The following is an 18,287-nucleotide window of genomic DNA, read 5'->3' on the forward strand; positions in this document are numbered from 1 at the left end:
AGAACCTATCTTTCTAGGTAAATATTTTATTTACATCTCACTAGAGCTGCACAATGGGCTATCGGTAACTGTCTGGGAAACATCATCGAGGATGATCCGAAGGCATTCAATAACAATTTTGATTCTCAACTGAGGAGATGTTTCCCCCGTTTCGGTGGCCCGACAATCTGTGCGCAAAGTCGAGCACTTTACGGTGGAACAGGACCGATGCCGCATATCCTCGATACCTACGCAGGCTGATCAAAGTGGTCACCCGCCAGCTTACTGGCCTCAGTTAGTGATGTTTGACTTCGGTGTTCCACTGGGAACCGTTTCTTTGCGGGACCCTGCCTTTCTAAATTTTTTTTGTTGAAAATTTTAGAGATTTTTATTTAGTTTGTTACAGAAATATAGTTTTTTGTTATAAATTAAACCAGGTCTGTTTTATAGTAAACTTCCGTCATCTATTGTCTATTTTTGTTAGTTAAAATATATCTCTCGGTCACGGAAACCATTCTTTTCCTCAGTTATTTTTCACATAACTGTAACCTTGAATTTTCCTCCCCAATTTCATTTTATCAAATATTTTCGTCTGCTGTTGGTGATGTTGACAGATGAATGAAGTACAATTGCATGCGCCAACAATTACCCGTGCTATGTTATTTCTCTTGTAGTTTAAATTGGGAAAATATTCTTTCAAAATGCCTGTTAGGTTACGACGTACGAAAAGTATAAGCTTAGCTCAAGTTGAAGGTGAAAATCTAAAAGAACGGCGACTGAGAGCTACTTTGCCGGACCAACCGTAAGATATGAATAAAAATGTTTTAAAATTAAATAATTAAATTTTATTGCTATGGATTTTATACTTCAAAGCCTAATGGAATAACACTACATAAACTTCAAAAACTTACATAACTTGAACCTAATATATTTTGCATAAATTAATATATTTGTTTGCATTGCAAACATAAGATTTACAACAATGCCCTGCAGTATTAATATTAAATAACAAATTTTGAATAAAATGTATCTGTTGAAGTTTCTCTTATTTATAAACAAATATTGTAATATTATAAATTTCTCAAGTATGTACTAATCTGGTAAAATTGCCCATGAAGTTCTTTTGTAATGGGTCGGCTACGAAATTTTACACTCAAACTTCGCTATGTTTTTTTCTTCATGTGAAAATGCGCGTTAATCATCAGAGCTTTAGACCATTTTTGCCCTGGTGCAGATACATAAATCGCTCTCTTAATCATTCACAAAGAAAATTATTTAATTGAAGTTTTCCGAATCATACCTAACCCAAAATAAACTCCAAGTTTTGACGAACTAAAAAACTTAACTGAACATTACCAACTTGAAAGATTTAATTCTAAAAGTAGATTTTTTTTCGCACTTAAAACATCACATATCCCACAATCGAAATATTTTTGACCTTTTAATGACCCCTCCTTTTTTTCTTTTAAAGGTAAAAGTGGGGGACAAATTTCTGTATCATTATCTGTCTTGTCAACTTTAATTGCTTGGATGCCAAATGAAATTTGAATATGCAATTTTTTTAAAAACGCCTGTATCTGTTTGATCGGGTTTGTTACGAGCAGACAGTTCTGCCACAAACCCTGGTATGGAAATCTTCCCAAAATAAGATTTTTTTTTTTAACAAATCCTTCATTTTTAATTTTTTTGTATTACCTGTCCTTGTTCATTAATGTGATTTTTATACTGATATTGGAAAGAAATAGTAACTTATTTAATTTAAATTTATATATTGGAAAGAAATAGTAACTTATTTAATTTAAATTTATATCTCTTTTACAGTATTCACAAGCAACGAGACTCTTTGTTGAGTTCATCTAGTGGCTATACCAATTATAGAGGTTTTTTAAACTTGTGTATCATTCTTTTGGTAAGTTTAATAATTATGTTACTAAAATTCTATTCCTGTCAGTTTTGAGCATGACTGTGGAGTCTAGTTTGAATTTTCTGAAATTTAAATTAGTTTTTTAAATTGTAGAATGAGTTATGAGCAGTACCTTATATCTAGATTACAGAATTACGTCAAGAGAAAATATTCTTCATGCATTAAATTTTATTTTCAATAAAATTTATATATTTTATTTTATAGTTTATGTTCTTTAATAAACATTTATATATTTTGGACAAGGTGTGAATTTTAGATTACTTTTTTTCTGCTGTTTATTAGTAAGAGTATTGAATTAATTGTAGTTTCCAATACCTTGTCAGTGTTTTCATTACAGAAAAAAAGTGGGTGAGAATTTCTCACCCTTTCTCAAAAACTGGGTGAGATTTCAAAAAGTTAGGTGAGGTTTCTAAAAATGAAAAAAAAACACGAATAGGCTTGGAAAAGAAATATTTCATTTTTAACGTCTTCTAATTTTTAAAGCATTGAATATTTTTGCTGCATTATCAAATGGAAAATGTTCTATATCTACTTTTTCATCAGCTATTCTCATTAGGTTGCTCAAATGCTTATCGGTCAATCTATTAGTATATTTTGTCTTAATTCGGTTTTGGGTGCAACAGATGAACTATTCGGAACCACTAAGAAAATTTGTAGCATTCTGCACACACTTTCCTATCCTCTTCCCCTGCCAGCATAGGCTTTTCAATTATTTCTGTTATAGAATAGTGAAGTTATTTTCATGTTCATACTTCATGCTAGTATTTGATCCGTATCCGTTGAATATCCCTATTTGCTTCTTTTGACCGTTTCATTTTAATTTGTCCGTTACGGACTAGAAAATGTTGCCTTAACCCTTTCGCGACGCAAAGCGCGAAAGCGCGCTTACCGCTGAGGCCGGCAGTCTCTCTAGCGTGTGTCTCCCCAGGGCCGGAGGGTTTTTCGATGTTAAGCCTAATTCCATGAAATTACCGAAATATCAGCGCGTTGTTTAATATTGTTCTGTAGAGTATTTAAGTGACATATGCTTTATATATATTTCTATGGATACTTCATTTACTTAAGTTATTTCTTGTTTAAATGTAATATAAATATTAATAAGTTTAAATATTTCGCATAATTTCCTCTATTTCCAGCTCAGTTAAAAATTTTCGACGCTTCGACATTCTAACGGTAAAAAGAAAAAAAATTCAAGCCTACAAGATCTAATTATCCACTAAAAACTAATCCGAAAATCGAAAGTAGCGAGAGATAAAAAAAACTCCCTTACTTACTGTAAATAAATATCACGTGCTAATTTAAAGAGCCCTCATAAAACATTCCCCCCCTCCTCTCCTTCCCCTAAAAACCACGTGAATGTACTTTCATCATGAGTAGAAGGTCAAATCTACATGTATCTGAAACCATATGGACATACAATGCCATCTTTTGGAAGAAATTTCATTTTTTAAAACGTTCCGAAACGCTGGCACAAATATGTGACGGTCGGGGGTGAACGAGAAAACTCTCTGACACGCGGGTGTGTCGGCCGGGAAGTGAGCGCGTTTCTTGCTGTCACATATATGTGACAGTCGGCTCGAAAGGGTTAACAAGGTATTTGTCCATCTCACATTCAAGCACAAAAAATTTAAACGTCTTACATGAAGAAACCTTACCTACGGTTAACACGTGGTTGCAGAGAAATGTGTTCTGAAAGAGTTTCGGGGGGGGGGGGCATTGTGTTCTGCTGTTCGCACTGGTTCTGAACAATGCTGGTAAATAGGAAAGCTTGATAACAAGGACCGATGTTGAAAATAAGGAAAGATCAAGGAAGAAAAGTGAAACGGATTTCATTTAAAATAGCGAAAGACGAAATTTTTTGCAAAATTCGCGAGATTCGCTCATTTTGAAATTCATTAATAGAGTGCGAGAACTTCTCGCGTTAATCATTTTTTAATGCGAGAAAAGAAAAAAATATGCGAGATTCTCGCGCTGTAGTGAAAACACTGCTTGTGAATTCAAGATTTTATTTTGAAATATTGCAGTTTTTTAAAAATTCTTGCGAACATTTAATAAAGCTTATAAACCTGCCATTATTAAAAAATCTTTTTAGGAAAAATGTCAGATCTTTTTAATTTTTGTGGTATATTTAAAAAATTATTTATTCTAGCATCTTTTGCATATTTATTTTTTCTACTAAATAATAATTGTTTTTTTTTATGTTATACTTAAACAGTCAGAGCATAAAAATTGTGTGTATGATGGTTTTAGTAATTTGTGTTGATTTTTATTTAAAGAAGTTTTCTAATAAATATCTAGATAGAATTTTCAGAATTGTTTAGTTTTCAAAGATAATTTTGTGACGTGTATATATGTAACTGCAGCGTTAAGAGCTTCAATTTATCTTTTTATGTTAGTTTTATGTAAATCCTTTTCTTAATTTATTATTCAGAGCGAAACGCTTTATCACACATTTAAATTCACATCCTGCCCTTTAATCTATTTTTGGCTCAAGTATGCATTAATTAAAAGCAGGGTTCGTTGATTTAAATCAGCTTGATTTAAATCACGATTTAAATCATGATTAAAATCAAATGATTTTTTTAAAAAAATCATTGATTTAAATCAACTGATTTTTATATATATATTATATTGATTTTAAAAGTTAAAAAACAGTGCTTTAAATTATTGATACTTTTATTATTTTCTTTTCTTAGTTTTAAAATTTATTTTAAATAAATTGCTGCATTAATTAATTTTAGTTAACGAAATTACTTTCTTTCTTGGAGTGTGTTAAACACATTTAAAATTACATGTTTAAAAATCTTTTGATTCTTAACATTGAAAGTACAGATTAAAGTAAATATTTAATGCTGTCTTAATATAGACTTGCATAGCTGTAGAAAGTAAATAAACATGTTTTTTTTTTCAAAAAGCAAATGTTAATTAAAATTCTACCTTTTGATTAAAAAAGCATGAAATTCAAATCTACATTATAGTTTATTGATGGAAATTTCTAAAGCTTGAGGTCATATTAAAAAGAAATTACCTTAATATGCCAAAAATAGAAAGAAAAAAAAAAGCTGAGTTCAGATATTTTTTTCCTGATATAGTGTCATTTTTCCCTATCAAAGTCTATTTGAAGCAGTAGGGTTATTAACTGGTTTTTATTTTTCTTCTCATAATATGTTTACGGTATCTTTGAAATTATCAGATTTTTCTTTTGTGAAAAAAAATTCCAATGAGTACATAGAGTTTTTTAAAAATGTTTTTTAGCTTAACTTATGTATTTTGATAAAGGATTAAAAGTGAATATTTTAACATAAAAATATATAGATTGAATATTTATTTTTTGATGAATAACAACATTTATAAGCACAATTTGTAGCATTTATTTTGCCATTTTATAAATCATGAGAAAAAAAAGAGATCACAATTTTAAATTAAAATTATGCTGTGCTACTTGAAACTTTGTGTTATTAGTTAAAGTAGTATTCTTTAAATTATCTATTTTATCTTGTCTTTTAATTTCGATCATGCCTTTTTATCAAAATGGTCGCTATGCATTATAATGAAAAATTATTTTAGTAAGTTAGAGCTTCTAAAATATTGTTATAATATAGTTTTAATATTAATTTAATTTTGATTAAACATTTATAAAGTTTTTTTGATCATAAATTAAAGCTCTTATAGTGTATTTAAATAAAAATAAAAAAAATCTGATTTAAATCAAAAAAATCCGATTTAAATCAAAATAATCCGATTTTTTTTATTTTTTTTTAAAAAAATCAAAAAAATCACAAACCCTGATTAAAAGTAAGACATTTTCCCCTTTTCTCTTTGTGGGAATCGCGTGACCTATTTACTAAACCAATTACAATTAAAAATTTCCCTTATCCCCTAAATCGAGTAATTTTTACGGATTCTCTTTGCAAGTTTTTCCTTAACATTTAGGCTGGAGCACGATGAATTTGTGACAGTCTCTCTCATCATTGATCTTATAATGTTTCAATAAAATTAATTTGCTTTTTCTTAAATCCTGTGCCTGTTTGTCCTGCTGCCATGATTGCCATCTTCATATAAATGTATATATAATGTTAACTGTTATAAATATATTTGTGAACAAATATATCTTTATAAGAAAATTCTTTATTTTTAAAAGGTTTTATCCAATGATTTTAAGTAAAAATAGAGACCTCTAAAAAAAATTGAAAAATGTAATTGTTTTTTTATTTTTTTTAGTGGTAATTTAATATTATCAATCATAAAATTTTTTAAATTTATATTCATGAGCATTTTAATTTCATTTGCATTTAATAACAAAATTCGTAATGAACTGAATTGAATCAACATCAATTTCTATGTGCACAAACTTCTTGCATTTCTTGTAACTTATAACGAGTCCCCTAAAGAGTTATCCTTTTTTAAGTAAATGCTAGTCTCATACCACCAAGGTGCCCTTGTAATTTAGCTAATTTTTAAATTATTTTTTGTTTCAGATTTTGTCTATAATGATGGCTGATCAGCATAACAAAAATACATATGTGTCTTGTGCCATTAAACTATATAATTAATTATTCTTTGTAAAATGTTACTGACTTGTGAATCAATGTATAATTTCTTTTATACAATTTAATAAAAATTAAAAAAACTACACTTTTTTCTTTTTTAAAAAAAGGTTTACTTTGAAATAGCAAAGTTTAGCATCCCGCAGTGGACTGATCACTAAGACACGGTTCCCAGCAGATCACCGAAGTCAAGCATCACTGGCTGCGGTCAGTGTGCGGGTGGGTGACCACTTGGATCAGTCTGCGTAGGGACCGAGGGTGTGCGGTATTGGTCCTCGTTAAACTGTGCTACCGTAAAGTGCTCGACTTCACGCGCAGGTCGTCGGGCTACCGAAGCGGGGGTGCCATCCCCTCCGCAGAGGATCAAAATTGTGATGGCATGTCTTCGGATCATCCTCCGGGATGTTTCCCAGACCGTCGCCAATAGCCCATTGTGCAGCTCTAGTGCGACGTAAATTAAAGCAACAACAACAACAACAGCAAAGTTTAGCATTTTACTCACATTACTCTTTTTTGGTATAGTGTAGATTATTCAAAAATGTTAACTGAAAGGATATCTTCACTAACTTTATCTGTAATTCATAATTTTTTTTAATGAGTATTTTAAGTAATTTGCTTTGCTTGTCAAATTTAGACATAAATTGTATCTTACCTAATTTTAAATGCCTATTGTAATTTCTCTTTTTAAATACTAATTGCAATCTATTTTTAAATTCTGATTACAAACATGATTTTATATAAGATACATATTTCTTACTATTTTGTTGCTGTTGCAGGTACTTTCAAATGCTAGACTCGTATTGGAAAATATAATGAAGTATGTAGTTTTAATTTTAGGTCAACTCAAAATATCTAATATGTGAAATGAATTTATTTAAATTTTAAATACTTTCTTGATTTGTAGGTATGGGATACTAGTTGATCCTATTCAGTGGGCAAATCTTTTTATAAACAATCCTACTGAATCACCTTCTGTCCTTCTATTATTTAGTAAGCAGTTTTCTAAATATATTTATCTTATTCTTTGCTTTTTTACTAAATATTATAAAATCTTGTATTTAAAATTTAATATCTGGTTATTACGACTAAATATTTAATATTATAAATGCTATTTATTTTGCTGTTTTTGAAGTCTAGCTAAATATATACTATTATAAGAAACCTTTATTAATCTTTTTGTTTCTGTTAAATAATTAACTGCTAAATGTATATTGTGTTTATTATTTTTGCTGTTTCTATTTATTTATTATATTTATTTTGTTTATTATTTTGCTATTTTTTATTTAGGTTTACTTATTTTTCCATTGTCATCACTTGGTATTGAAAAATTACTTGCAAATGTAAGTGTAAACTGATACTAACTATTTATTAAACAGAGATGATAGTGCTCCGGAGAAATCCGGATTTCCAGGTTTTTCGCTAAACGGGATCAGGAAATCCATGATCCAGAAGTTTCAAGAAATCATTGATCACATTAATGTATAAATCTTCTTGTATATATTTTTTAAAAATATTAGAAATCTAATTTATACTTGACATCTCTTTCAATTGTAAATATTTTTTCTGGTAGAATAATAAATGTGATTAGAGATTAAAGTAAACTTATATGTAATTATTAATTTAAATTATGCTGCATATAATTTGTTTAGAATTACATGTTGTGAAAATATCAATGACTTAAATTTATAGGGACATAAATGTTTTTTGAAATGCCTCATTATTGATTTTACTCATTATTGATTAAATTATCCGGACTTTTGAGTTGGGCTCACAATCACCCCTGGTTAAAGCAATTTTGTATCTTTGAAGCAAAATTACTAAATGTTTTAACTCATTTTAAGTGATTCTTCTAATTAATATTATTGAATTATGTATGTGTGCTATGTTAAAAATACTTATTAGTAATTGTGAGATAATTGTAATGCTTGCCAAATTTTAATTCTGAAATGCTAAGTTTACTTGTTAACTATGTTCTTTTAATGTTTTAGATTGCTTGTTAACTATATGTATAGAGGTATCATATGTGTTGTGTATAAACATTAATTAGATCAAGAATGTTTATATTCAAGTTTCGAGAAAAAGGCATGCATTTTTTGTTACGGAAATTGTTTATTGAAGTTTAAAGTTTCTAATTTTCTTTTAAAAGATTTTTTTCTATGAAGTTGTTATAATCAAAAATTCAGTTTTCATAATACTGTCCTAAAGTTTTAAAGGAATGACCATAATTTTAAGTAAGTGTTAATGAATGAAATGTAATTAATCTTTTTGTTTAACGTAAAAAGTACTTTCAATTTGTATAAAAAGCTTTTTATTTAGTTACTATAACATGAAAATTTATCGAATTTCGTTCCGTTTTTTTGGTTTTCCGGTTTTCTGATTTCCGGATAACGGGTTCTGTACTGTATTATAATTTACTATAAAATGCACAACATTTTAGTAAACACCTTGTTGACTTACAAATTTGTTATTATAAAGTAATGTTTGTTTAAATTCAATGATGAAATTTATATTTGTAATAATAATGGTATTTGACAGTTAAATAAAATAGTAGTATTGAAATGTTATTTATAATTTTCTTTGTATTTCAGGGCTTCATTGGAGAAATGTTTGGTTTCATGCTAGTAGTTATTCTTTTAATCATTGAATTAACTGCACCACCTGTCATTGTCTATCTTACAAACTGTCAAGCAGGTAAATAAAGACTCTTGATTTTATTATTTTTAATTGATTTAAAATTAATAATTGAATTTTTTATTGAAATTAATGTAGCATCTGAAAATGTTTACTTCATTCTATGCTAATATAGACTAAATTTTGTATTTCAGTTGCAGCCTCAATTGTACTAGGATATGTCAGTGTGGTTTTTTTAAAACTAGTTTCATATCATATGGTTAACTTTTGGTGTAGAGAAAGTCTTTCAAAAAAAGTCATACCAGACAAACGTATTCGCAGACGTAGTGTTTCATCTGACAGACAACAAAGAGGTAATATATATAACCTTCAAATAAACTTATTTTATTCATATCTGTGTGAATAGTTGGTTTGTGAAATGTTATTTTTGTATTGCTATGTTACTTTTTTTTCTTGTTGTACTTGGAGTTTTATTTTAAAATATTTTTATTATCAATTTGAAAAATTTTTAAACTTAAGTTGAAGATGTAGTTGTTTGGTTGTCTTTTTAATTTATGTATACATATATATTTTTAAAATTATTCAGAACATTTATCCTGATAGATTTTTTACTACAGTTACTTTGCCAGTAAATATGAATCATGAAGTTGAGGAATTTCTGTTAGAAATAAATTTCGTAATAAACACAATAAATTTTTTTTTTGTTGAAAAATAAAAAAGAATAAAATTTTGAATTTTTACTTGTTAACTCACTCAAGTTGTGCAGACTCCATCTCAGATAAAAGCGATTTTTCGATTGTATTTTTAGTAGATTTTCTAACTACAAAATTCCTTGTGGTCTTAAAAATCTTGAATTTTTGATAGAATATTATTATGGTAGGTGAATTTATTAGAACAATAACTTTTTTATGTTATTTATTTATATCTATTTTGTCGTAAATCCAAGAGACATTTTGATTGTTTTTTGCCAGTTGTTGCAATAAATTTTCATATGATTTTGAAAGTCCTGATATTTTTAATATGTTATTATGGCACACTAATTTGAAATTAGCATTTGATATGAATATATATATTTGAGCTTTGCTTATGTAGATTTCATCTTAAGCGATTTTTTCTGTTTTTTTGTTATAATTATTGCTACGCTTTTGCATGTGATTTTGAAAACTCCTATACTTTTACTATGATATTATTATACAAATCCTGGAGTTTCAAATCCTGTGTAATGCTTTTTTGAAGTGCTTTTTTTCATGTTGATTTTGTGGTGGATCTTAGTTATTTTTCAATCATTATTTCGGTAGTTATTGCTACACATTTCTATATGGTTTATAAAATGTGAGTTTTTATACAATATCATGTCACATTTTGAATTTGCGTACGTAGATTATTTTTTGTGGCTTCTGCTGATTTCATCGTAATTTTAGGAGTTTTTTTTCGATAGTTTTTTTTAAACCCTACCCTTGTTCATGTAATTTGAAAAATCGTCAAATTTTTCAGTATAATCATTTTGATTTGTAGCCTTCTAATTGGGAATTTAAGTAATTTTTCGTGTAATTATTTTATAGCCAGATTTCAAGGTAAATACAAGTTTGTCAAGCTTTTTTTTTTTTCTGCAGGAAGGCTCATTTAATTCCATGTGGTATTTAAATTCCTAATTTTTTAATGTAATATTATTGCTACACGTGAAATGTGGAGAAATACAAAATTTTTTAATTGTTCGCTGATTTTAGTATTTAATGGTTTAAAAAGCTTTTTTTTTTTTTTTTTTTTTTTTTTTTTTTTTTAAGTATCATTTATACAACCTCGAAAAATTTACTAAATATAAATGTTTTGAACTAAATATAGAGTGTTATTTTATGCTGAAATGATTTTTTTATAATTTAATTATTTTGTATTAATTTAATTTCGCAATTATTTTTTATTTATTTATTTTTTGTTATTAATACAGGGTGCGTAGCGTTTGTAAAAAGTACTTAAAGGTGCTTTTTTGGGGATTTAGTTTTTAAAAGCTTTTAAAGGTGCTTTTTTCAGCTGGCGTTTTTAAAAAGTGCTTTTTTCCGATTTTTTTTTTCTTCCCTTCAGTGATATCTGGTGGATCCCATGCATTTCACAAAAAATGGGGAGTTTGCTACGTAATCATTCACGTGGACTTCATGTCGTACCCACGTTATGACTTGCGCATGCACGCACACTTGAAACCGAAACCCGAGTGTTCCAATTCAGATAGAGAATATCAGATCCTTATGAAATGTTTTTCTTAATTTATTTTAATTTTGTTCTTGTTTATTTTTTTTTACTTCTAACACTTTTTTTGACGTAAGGGGTAAGGGTACTTTTGTTCTGAGTTCAGGGTCAAGTTGAATTCACTCGGTGATGTGGGAAAGTACTGATTGTTTCGATTTACGCCCGTTTCCTTTTTTTTCCTTTTTTTTTAACGCTAAAACTGTTTATAAAAAGTTTTTGTTTTTCAATAATATCATTGATAGAATATGAATTTTTTGAGTGCTTGAAAATTTTTGTTAAGTGCTTGAAAAGTTTTTAAAAAGTGCTTATTTTTGATTCAAAGATTTGGCTACACACCCTGTAATATATTTACTTTGAATTTATACTACTTAATTAAATATTTATATTTTTCTAATTTTTACTTTTTATTTTGAGGTTATATTATTCTTTTACTTTTCGCAATGCTTTTACTTTGATACATCTGTTTATAAAAGTTTACATTGACATTTTCAGACGCATAAAAGTATTCAATTTTATTACTAAGGAAATTATATTAATATGCAAATATATTACTAAATTGTCTGATAAAGGATTTACTGCCGAAAACACTGTGTATATAAATACATACTACTAAATTTGCTGGCAACATGTCAAAGTATGCAGCCCTTCTTATAAATATGCCATTCCGAATAAGATTTTTAAGTTCTTGAGGTTTCTCTTTGTGCATACATTTCAGTCTTACTCAGTCTCATTCATTTCAGATCATACTCAGTCTTACTTGTTTTCTTTGTCTTTGGCAATGCTCTTTAAGTATCTTTGTTTTTTTGTTTTTAAGCAAGGTTAAATATATAAAAAAAAGTCTAGACTATCATTTCTTGACTTAAATCCAGCTTTTCTTTACTTATTACTAATTTCTTTTGTATTTATGCTGCTTACTTTATACCTGTTAAATCTTTGCTTTTTATTTTATAACTGTTAAAATTATGAAATCTATCAATTGTTATTTTATCAATTCAGTTTTTTGTCTATTTGGTCTATTTATATATATATAAAAAGTATATTGCAAAACACTAATATCTATGTTAAAAATATTCACTTGTTGGTTTTGTGTACTTATTGGATACTTTACTCAAAATCATTTGGATAAATAATATTCAATTCCCAGACATGTGAAGAATTATTGATATTGCTTTCTTGGCGCATTTTGCTCATATTTAATAATAAAGGTTATTTTTTTTTTTTTAAAAAAAGATCCCCCATGTTATCATTTAAGTTTGTATCTAAACATTCTAAAAAAAAAAGATAAATTTTCTTTTGCTTTAGACTTGTTTAATTAGTTTATTGAATAATAGTTCTAAGTGTGTTTTCTGGAAAATTTTTGTTTTTTCTTTTTAGGTCATGTGATAGCAAATGGGGATCTCGCAAGTAGTATTGTTACATATCCTGATAACTTGACTTTAAAGGGTAACTATATTTAGAATAGTTCTCTCAACACTTCATTTCAATATATATAAGCTTAATTTGATTTCAGTGTCCAGTAATTCACTCAGTTCGTGGAGTTTTTTTTTGAAAGATCTGAAAAGTATTTATCATTTTCTAAGTTCAAGATTTAAAACTCAATTATAAACAACTTTAAAAATTTAAAAATACTAATGTAATTGGTGTGTTGATGGAGTAAGAACTTTCACATGGGCATCTAGTATGACTGTTTGACAAGAAAATTCTGTTAATGCATAAAAATAGGAATTTCAATTGTTTCTTTTTTTCCGTTGAAATTTCTTTTGTTTGTACAGTAGGGAACCGATTATCCGGAACGATCGGAACCATCGCTATTCCGGATAACTGATTTTTCCGGTTTTCCGAATCTCTACAAGAAGCCGTTTTTTTAATTGTTAAACCTAACTAAAAAAAAAAAAAAAATACTGAAAATCTTAAAAAGAAAAACGATGAAGTTATACACTAATGATTATTTCCAAAATGATGGTGAGGTAAACATCTTTCAAAAAAGAAAGAAAAATCCTAAAATATTATGAGGAAAAATTTTTTTTTTAAAAAAAAATGGTGGGAAAATTTATCTATTTCGTTCCGGTTTTTTGGTTTTCCAGTTTTCTGATTTCCGGACAACGGGTTCTGTATTGTATTAGTTTTTTCCCCTCTAAAGTAGTTCTGGGCCCTGAACGCTAATCAAAAATCCAAAGAGAAATAGATATTAGGATCTTATACCAGGTTTTTGGGATGAAACACTAGTCTTAGTGAGATGTGGTGTTACTCAAAAACTACAAAAAGTTTTAACTTCTTGAACGATGTTTAATAACACTACTGATATAAATGCTACTGTTTACTAATTACTAACCTTATATATATATATTCGTCATTTGAATTTATAATATTTATATATTTATGTTCATTATGCATATCTTATGTGTCTAATTGTCATCCCTGTGGCAGAATTTTTAATAATAAAGAAAAAACAAAAAAATGCACTTAAGGAAACATAACTCAATTCACAGATTCATGATGTTTGTGTTTTGCTGACAATGGTATACATACAATTTTTGATACAATTTGAGCAAAATTAAATCTTGATTAATTATACATTTCTGATGCTACTGTAATTAGTATGTTTGCTTCTTTAGATATGATGTACTATCTGTTTGCTCCAACTTTATGTTATGAACTGAATTTCCCACGATCTTCTCGCATTAGGAAGAGGTTTCTTGTTAAACGAGTTTTAGAAATGGTAAGTTCAATGAGAAGAAATTAGTTTTAATTTTTAATTTCAGTTCTGCATATTTTTGGGAGAGATGTATAAAAAAGGACCAACTTGTGGAATTTTAACATATTTTTTTTCAGCAGCATTATAAGAAAATATTGTAACTTGTTTTGTATGAGTTTACGTGAACTTTTTATAACTAATATAAATGGAATGAATGTGAAATTTCATCTGGAGTAACACATTTTTTATTTTTGAAACTAATAAATCTTTTACATATATTTTTCAATCTGGTATGTAATTTCTGATTTGTTTCATCTCTGGCATCTTTATAATTTATAATTAAAATAGAAACAGGCGTACTTTTTATAGCATGAGTTAGTTCAAAGAATTTTTTTTTTAAGAAAAAGCTTTAAATTAAAAGATTTTATTGAAGTATCATTTATATTTTTAAGCACAAGGCAAGACGAAAGCTCTTATGTTGCATTATCGTAACATTAATCAAATAATTTATTGCAAAGATTTCAATTTTTTAATAGTTGCTTATAGAATTATTTGCCAAATGATATTTGGTTATTTTGAAATTTCAAATGGCTAAAAATTGTTTATTACATTGTCTGTTGAAAATTAGCAAACATTCTGATATGTAAGTAGTAAATATGTATTTTTTTAAATATTTTAAATTTTTTTTTTGCTGCTATCTTTGGATCAGTTGAATGAGTGTGTCTTAATATTTTTATGTAATTTTAATATCATTACTTAAGAATATGTGTTAAGCTAATGATATAAAAAACAGTAATTTTTATCAGCTGTTCTCTAGGAGTGACAAAGTTTAGTCTTTTTTAATTGCATGGAAAATGAGGAATGGTAATAAAGTGTTAAATTTGTCCAAGTTTTATATTAAATCAAATAACAAATCCTAATTTTTTTTTTAGGTTTATAATTAAATTATTCTAGTAAAAACTAAACTAGATAAATAGCTTACACAATATTTTAACTTGCTTGTACAATGAATAGCAGTAACAAAACTGGCAAAAAACAAACTAGAATTAGAAAAACAAACTAACTAGAAAATGTATGTGTCACAGAATTTTCGTATAATTTATAATTTAAATAACACTTCTATATCATAAATATTGTTGATAGTAACAAAAAATTGCTGATTTTTTATAAGTATTGTACTAGTAACATTATAAAATGCATTATGTTTGTTTAGTGTGTTAGTACTTAAGTTAAATGATTTCATTAAGAATTGTTGTTTTTCTTTGAAGGTTTTCTTGATTCAAATTATTTTATGTTTGCTGCAACAGTGGGTAGTACCAACAATCAACAACTCATTTAAGCCTTTGCAAGTAAGCTAAACATTTTACAATAAAATTTTTTTTGTTTAATTTTTATGTGTTTGCACATATTGTAGTTCATTGTTTTGTTTGCACATTGTGCAAATACTGAAGCTTTTTTTGTTCAACAGTTGATTTTTATCAATCTTTATGATAATCTTTGTACAGTTTTTTATTTTTATTTCTAAAGATATTTTTATTGACCTGTGGACACATTTTAAATTGTAATATTCTAATTAATCAAAATTTTTAATCTAGCACATTTTTTAAAAAAAATTCTTGCAATACAGGTTTAAAATTAGCTAATGTCCTTTAGATTTTTAAGATTATCTAGTCTGTCCATTGGATTTTTCAAAAATAACCTTTTCTTTAGATGTGAGATAGAAAATTTATTGAATGCAATTATATACCTGTTTTTGTTTTGCAGGAAATGGACTACTTTCGAATGATTGAAAGATTACTAAAACTAGCTGTAAGTTCTATTTTTTTCTGTTCCAATTATTTGTTTTGATTTATAACATTCCATATTCTTATAACATGTAAATCATAAATTATATTTTCTTGTAACGTGTAATAATGTTTAAAACTTTTGAACAGAATTTTATATGAATTTTTTTATTTGGCACTTTTTATGAGTACATACGTAATCAAATAAGCATGTATTTCCTGTAAATATATATAGAATTGATTCTTTTATATTTTATATAGATTAGATTTAATTTTTAATTTTTTCTTTCTATTTATTGATTACTTGATTTGGCTACATCAAAGAACAGATGCTTTAAAATAATTTCAATATAGTTTGAAGTGTCTAGAATAAACTTTTTATGATTTTTCAATTTCTATTTAATTTTATATAGTTCAATGAAGTTAATGCTAAAATAAGATCTTACAATAGCATGGCTATTTGCCGTAAAAATTGTAGATATTAGCAGTACTGTAAACTTCCATTATCCATTGACGCGTTTGGCGCAGCATATCCTCCTCTGAATTTTGTGCCAATAAACCTTACATTCAATTCAATCCATTATCCATTGCTTCTTAAATTTTGACTATGTTAGAAAATAGATATTCTCAATTGATTTGAAACTTTTACTCTGTGCACTTTTAAGCGTATATGAGCTTTACACTAGAAATAATGGAAAATCATTTAAAATTAATTGCCTACTATCATTAAATAAAATTGTACATTATCTCATCTTTTTTATCTTATACTTTAGATCAAATTCTTAATTGTATTGATAATTTTATTTAATTTGATTATTGTTTGAATTTAGTGCGACAGAAGTATCTGTAATGCGATTAATGGATAGAAGGACTAACTTTGTGGGCATAATTGCTAGAAAATTGAGGGATTTACAGACAGCATCTGTTGTATTCACAAATTTAGCTAAGAAATTTAATCTTGGTATAAATATACTTAAAACTAAATTTATGGTGCTTACTTAAGATAGATCAATTCAACCTTTCTTTGAAGTTGTATATAGGTTTAGGTATATAGGTATATGTATATAGGTTTGAAATTGTTCAAATGTTCCAGACTCTGTATAGAAACAGATGTTTAAATGGGTTAATGTCTTTCCTCATATCAATATATAAAAAACGAGAAAACCTATCCTAATTTTTGCCACTGACACTTTAACTTTGTCAAAAGAAAATAGTGGAATTTTTAGTGCAATTAAAGAAAGTAACTTTCACAGTAGAACAAAGATAAATTTATGAAAACATGTGACATTGATGAAATAAAATTTATCAAGTTATTCAAAATGTGATTTGCAGGCATATTTTTTGTTAAGATAAAATTGGCTTAATGCATGAACGTTTCAAACATTAACCAATGAGTAGTACAGCTAAAGGGTGACCAAAATTTGAATGACTGAATTCCATCAACTCAAATGTTAAAATCTTTAAGGTATTGGCATTAATTGACAACAAAGAGATCTGCATAGAGAAATTGGCTGACCTCAGGCTGCTGTGCCAATGATAAGGGTTAGCTTAGTTAAGTTTTTATTGTGTGTTTAAAACTTTGTAAATGTTTTTTATACTTCTAATGATATTGGTGCTTAGTTAAATAAAGAATTGGTACTCCATTTTATTTTAATATATATTTACAGGCAATCAGATTATCATATTTTCATTTTTTGAAAAAAAATTGTATTTAATATTAACCTTTTCTCTTTTATTACTAAGCAACAAAATTTTTAAGGATTCTAAGGAAATTAACAAATTGTTAATGAAATTTTCCACTTTGATTGTTCATTTTATTTATTATATTAGTAATTAATATTAGTAATCATTTTATTTTGTAACAAATCTATGTTAAGGATTTGATGTTTAGATATTGGCTAATGATGTAAGCATGATCAATAGGTCCCAAGTTTGTCCTCAAAATTAAGGTGGCCAATGGTCATATTGCCCCTATCGTTTTTGTCAGGATATTAAGGCACATTAACTTGCATGGCTCTCCCAGGCCATTAACTGAGTCTTACAAAATTTTGTCTTACTATTATTTGAAAATAACTTTTTTAAAGTTTTCTTTTCCTCTTAAACAATCAATTTGATAAGTGGTTAAGTTTAAGATATATATTTTTTAGACCTGATGATGATCAGATATAAATTCTGCCAGATACCAGTATTGTCTGTAACATATTGACTATGTTAATGTTAAATTTGAAAATTCAAATGTTTATATATTTGTAACATTCTGTTGTAACTAATACATTTTCTTACTTTGCAGATCCCAAATCATTTTATTTGGCTTTTATTATTTTATTGGCTGTTTCACTCTTCCTTAAATGTAGTTGCAGAAATATTAAAGTTTGGAGACAGACATTTTTATAATGATTGGTGGTAAGAGCAATTTCTATACTGTTAAATTTTATAAAACTGTTATGTTTATAAGACTGATTGTTTTGATTTAATTGCTTAAAATT

The 18,287-nt window shown here is 27.3% G+C and overlaps 1 protein-coding gene across 1 annotated transcript in view; it reads left to right on the top strand.

Annotated features, from left to right (window-relative positions):
- Nucleotides 1-546: 546 nt before the first annotated feature.
- The window catches only part of mdy (diacylglycerol O-acyltransferase), a 31,848-nt gene continuing 14,107 nt past the window's right edge, over nucleotides 547-18,287 (top strand). The window contains exons 1-12 of the mRNA XM_043041561.3: nucleotides 547-781; nucleotides 1,801-1,888; nucleotides 7,227-7,267; nucleotides 7,355-7,440; nucleotides 7,738-7,790; nucleotides 9,039-9,141; nucleotides 9,276-9,434; nucleotides 12,697-12,765; nucleotides 13,938-14,041; nucleotides 15,286-15,366; nucleotides 15,782-15,826; nucleotides 18,092-18,204. Of these exons, the coding sequence (XP_042897495.2) occupies nucleotides 681-781; nucleotides 1,801-1,888; nucleotides 7,227-7,267; nucleotides 7,355-7,440; nucleotides 7,738-7,790; nucleotides 9,039-9,141; nucleotides 9,276-9,434; nucleotides 12,697-12,765; nucleotides 13,938-14,041; nucleotides 15,286-15,366; nucleotides 15,782-15,826; nucleotides 18,092-18,204 (1,043 nt within the window). The 5' untranslated portion in view covers nucleotides 547-680. The remainder of the gene's footprint in view (nucleotides 782-1,800; nucleotides 1,889-7,226; nucleotides 7,268-7,354; nucleotides 7,441-7,737; nucleotides 7,791-9,038; nucleotides 9,142-9,275; nucleotides 9,435-12,696; nucleotides 12,766-13,937; nucleotides 14,042-15,285; nucleotides 15,367-15,781; nucleotides 15,827-18,091; nucleotides 18,205-18,287) is intronic.

The sequence above is a fragment of the Parasteatoda tepidariorum genome, chromosome 1 (assembly GCF_982258835.1).
Source record: "Parasteatoda tepidariorum strain Cologne lab strain chromosome 1, Ptep-v5.0, whole genome shotgun sequence".
Taxonomy (NCBI): Eukaryota; Metazoa; Arthropoda; class Arachnida; order Araneae; family Theridiidae; genus Parasteatoda; species Parasteatoda tepidariorum.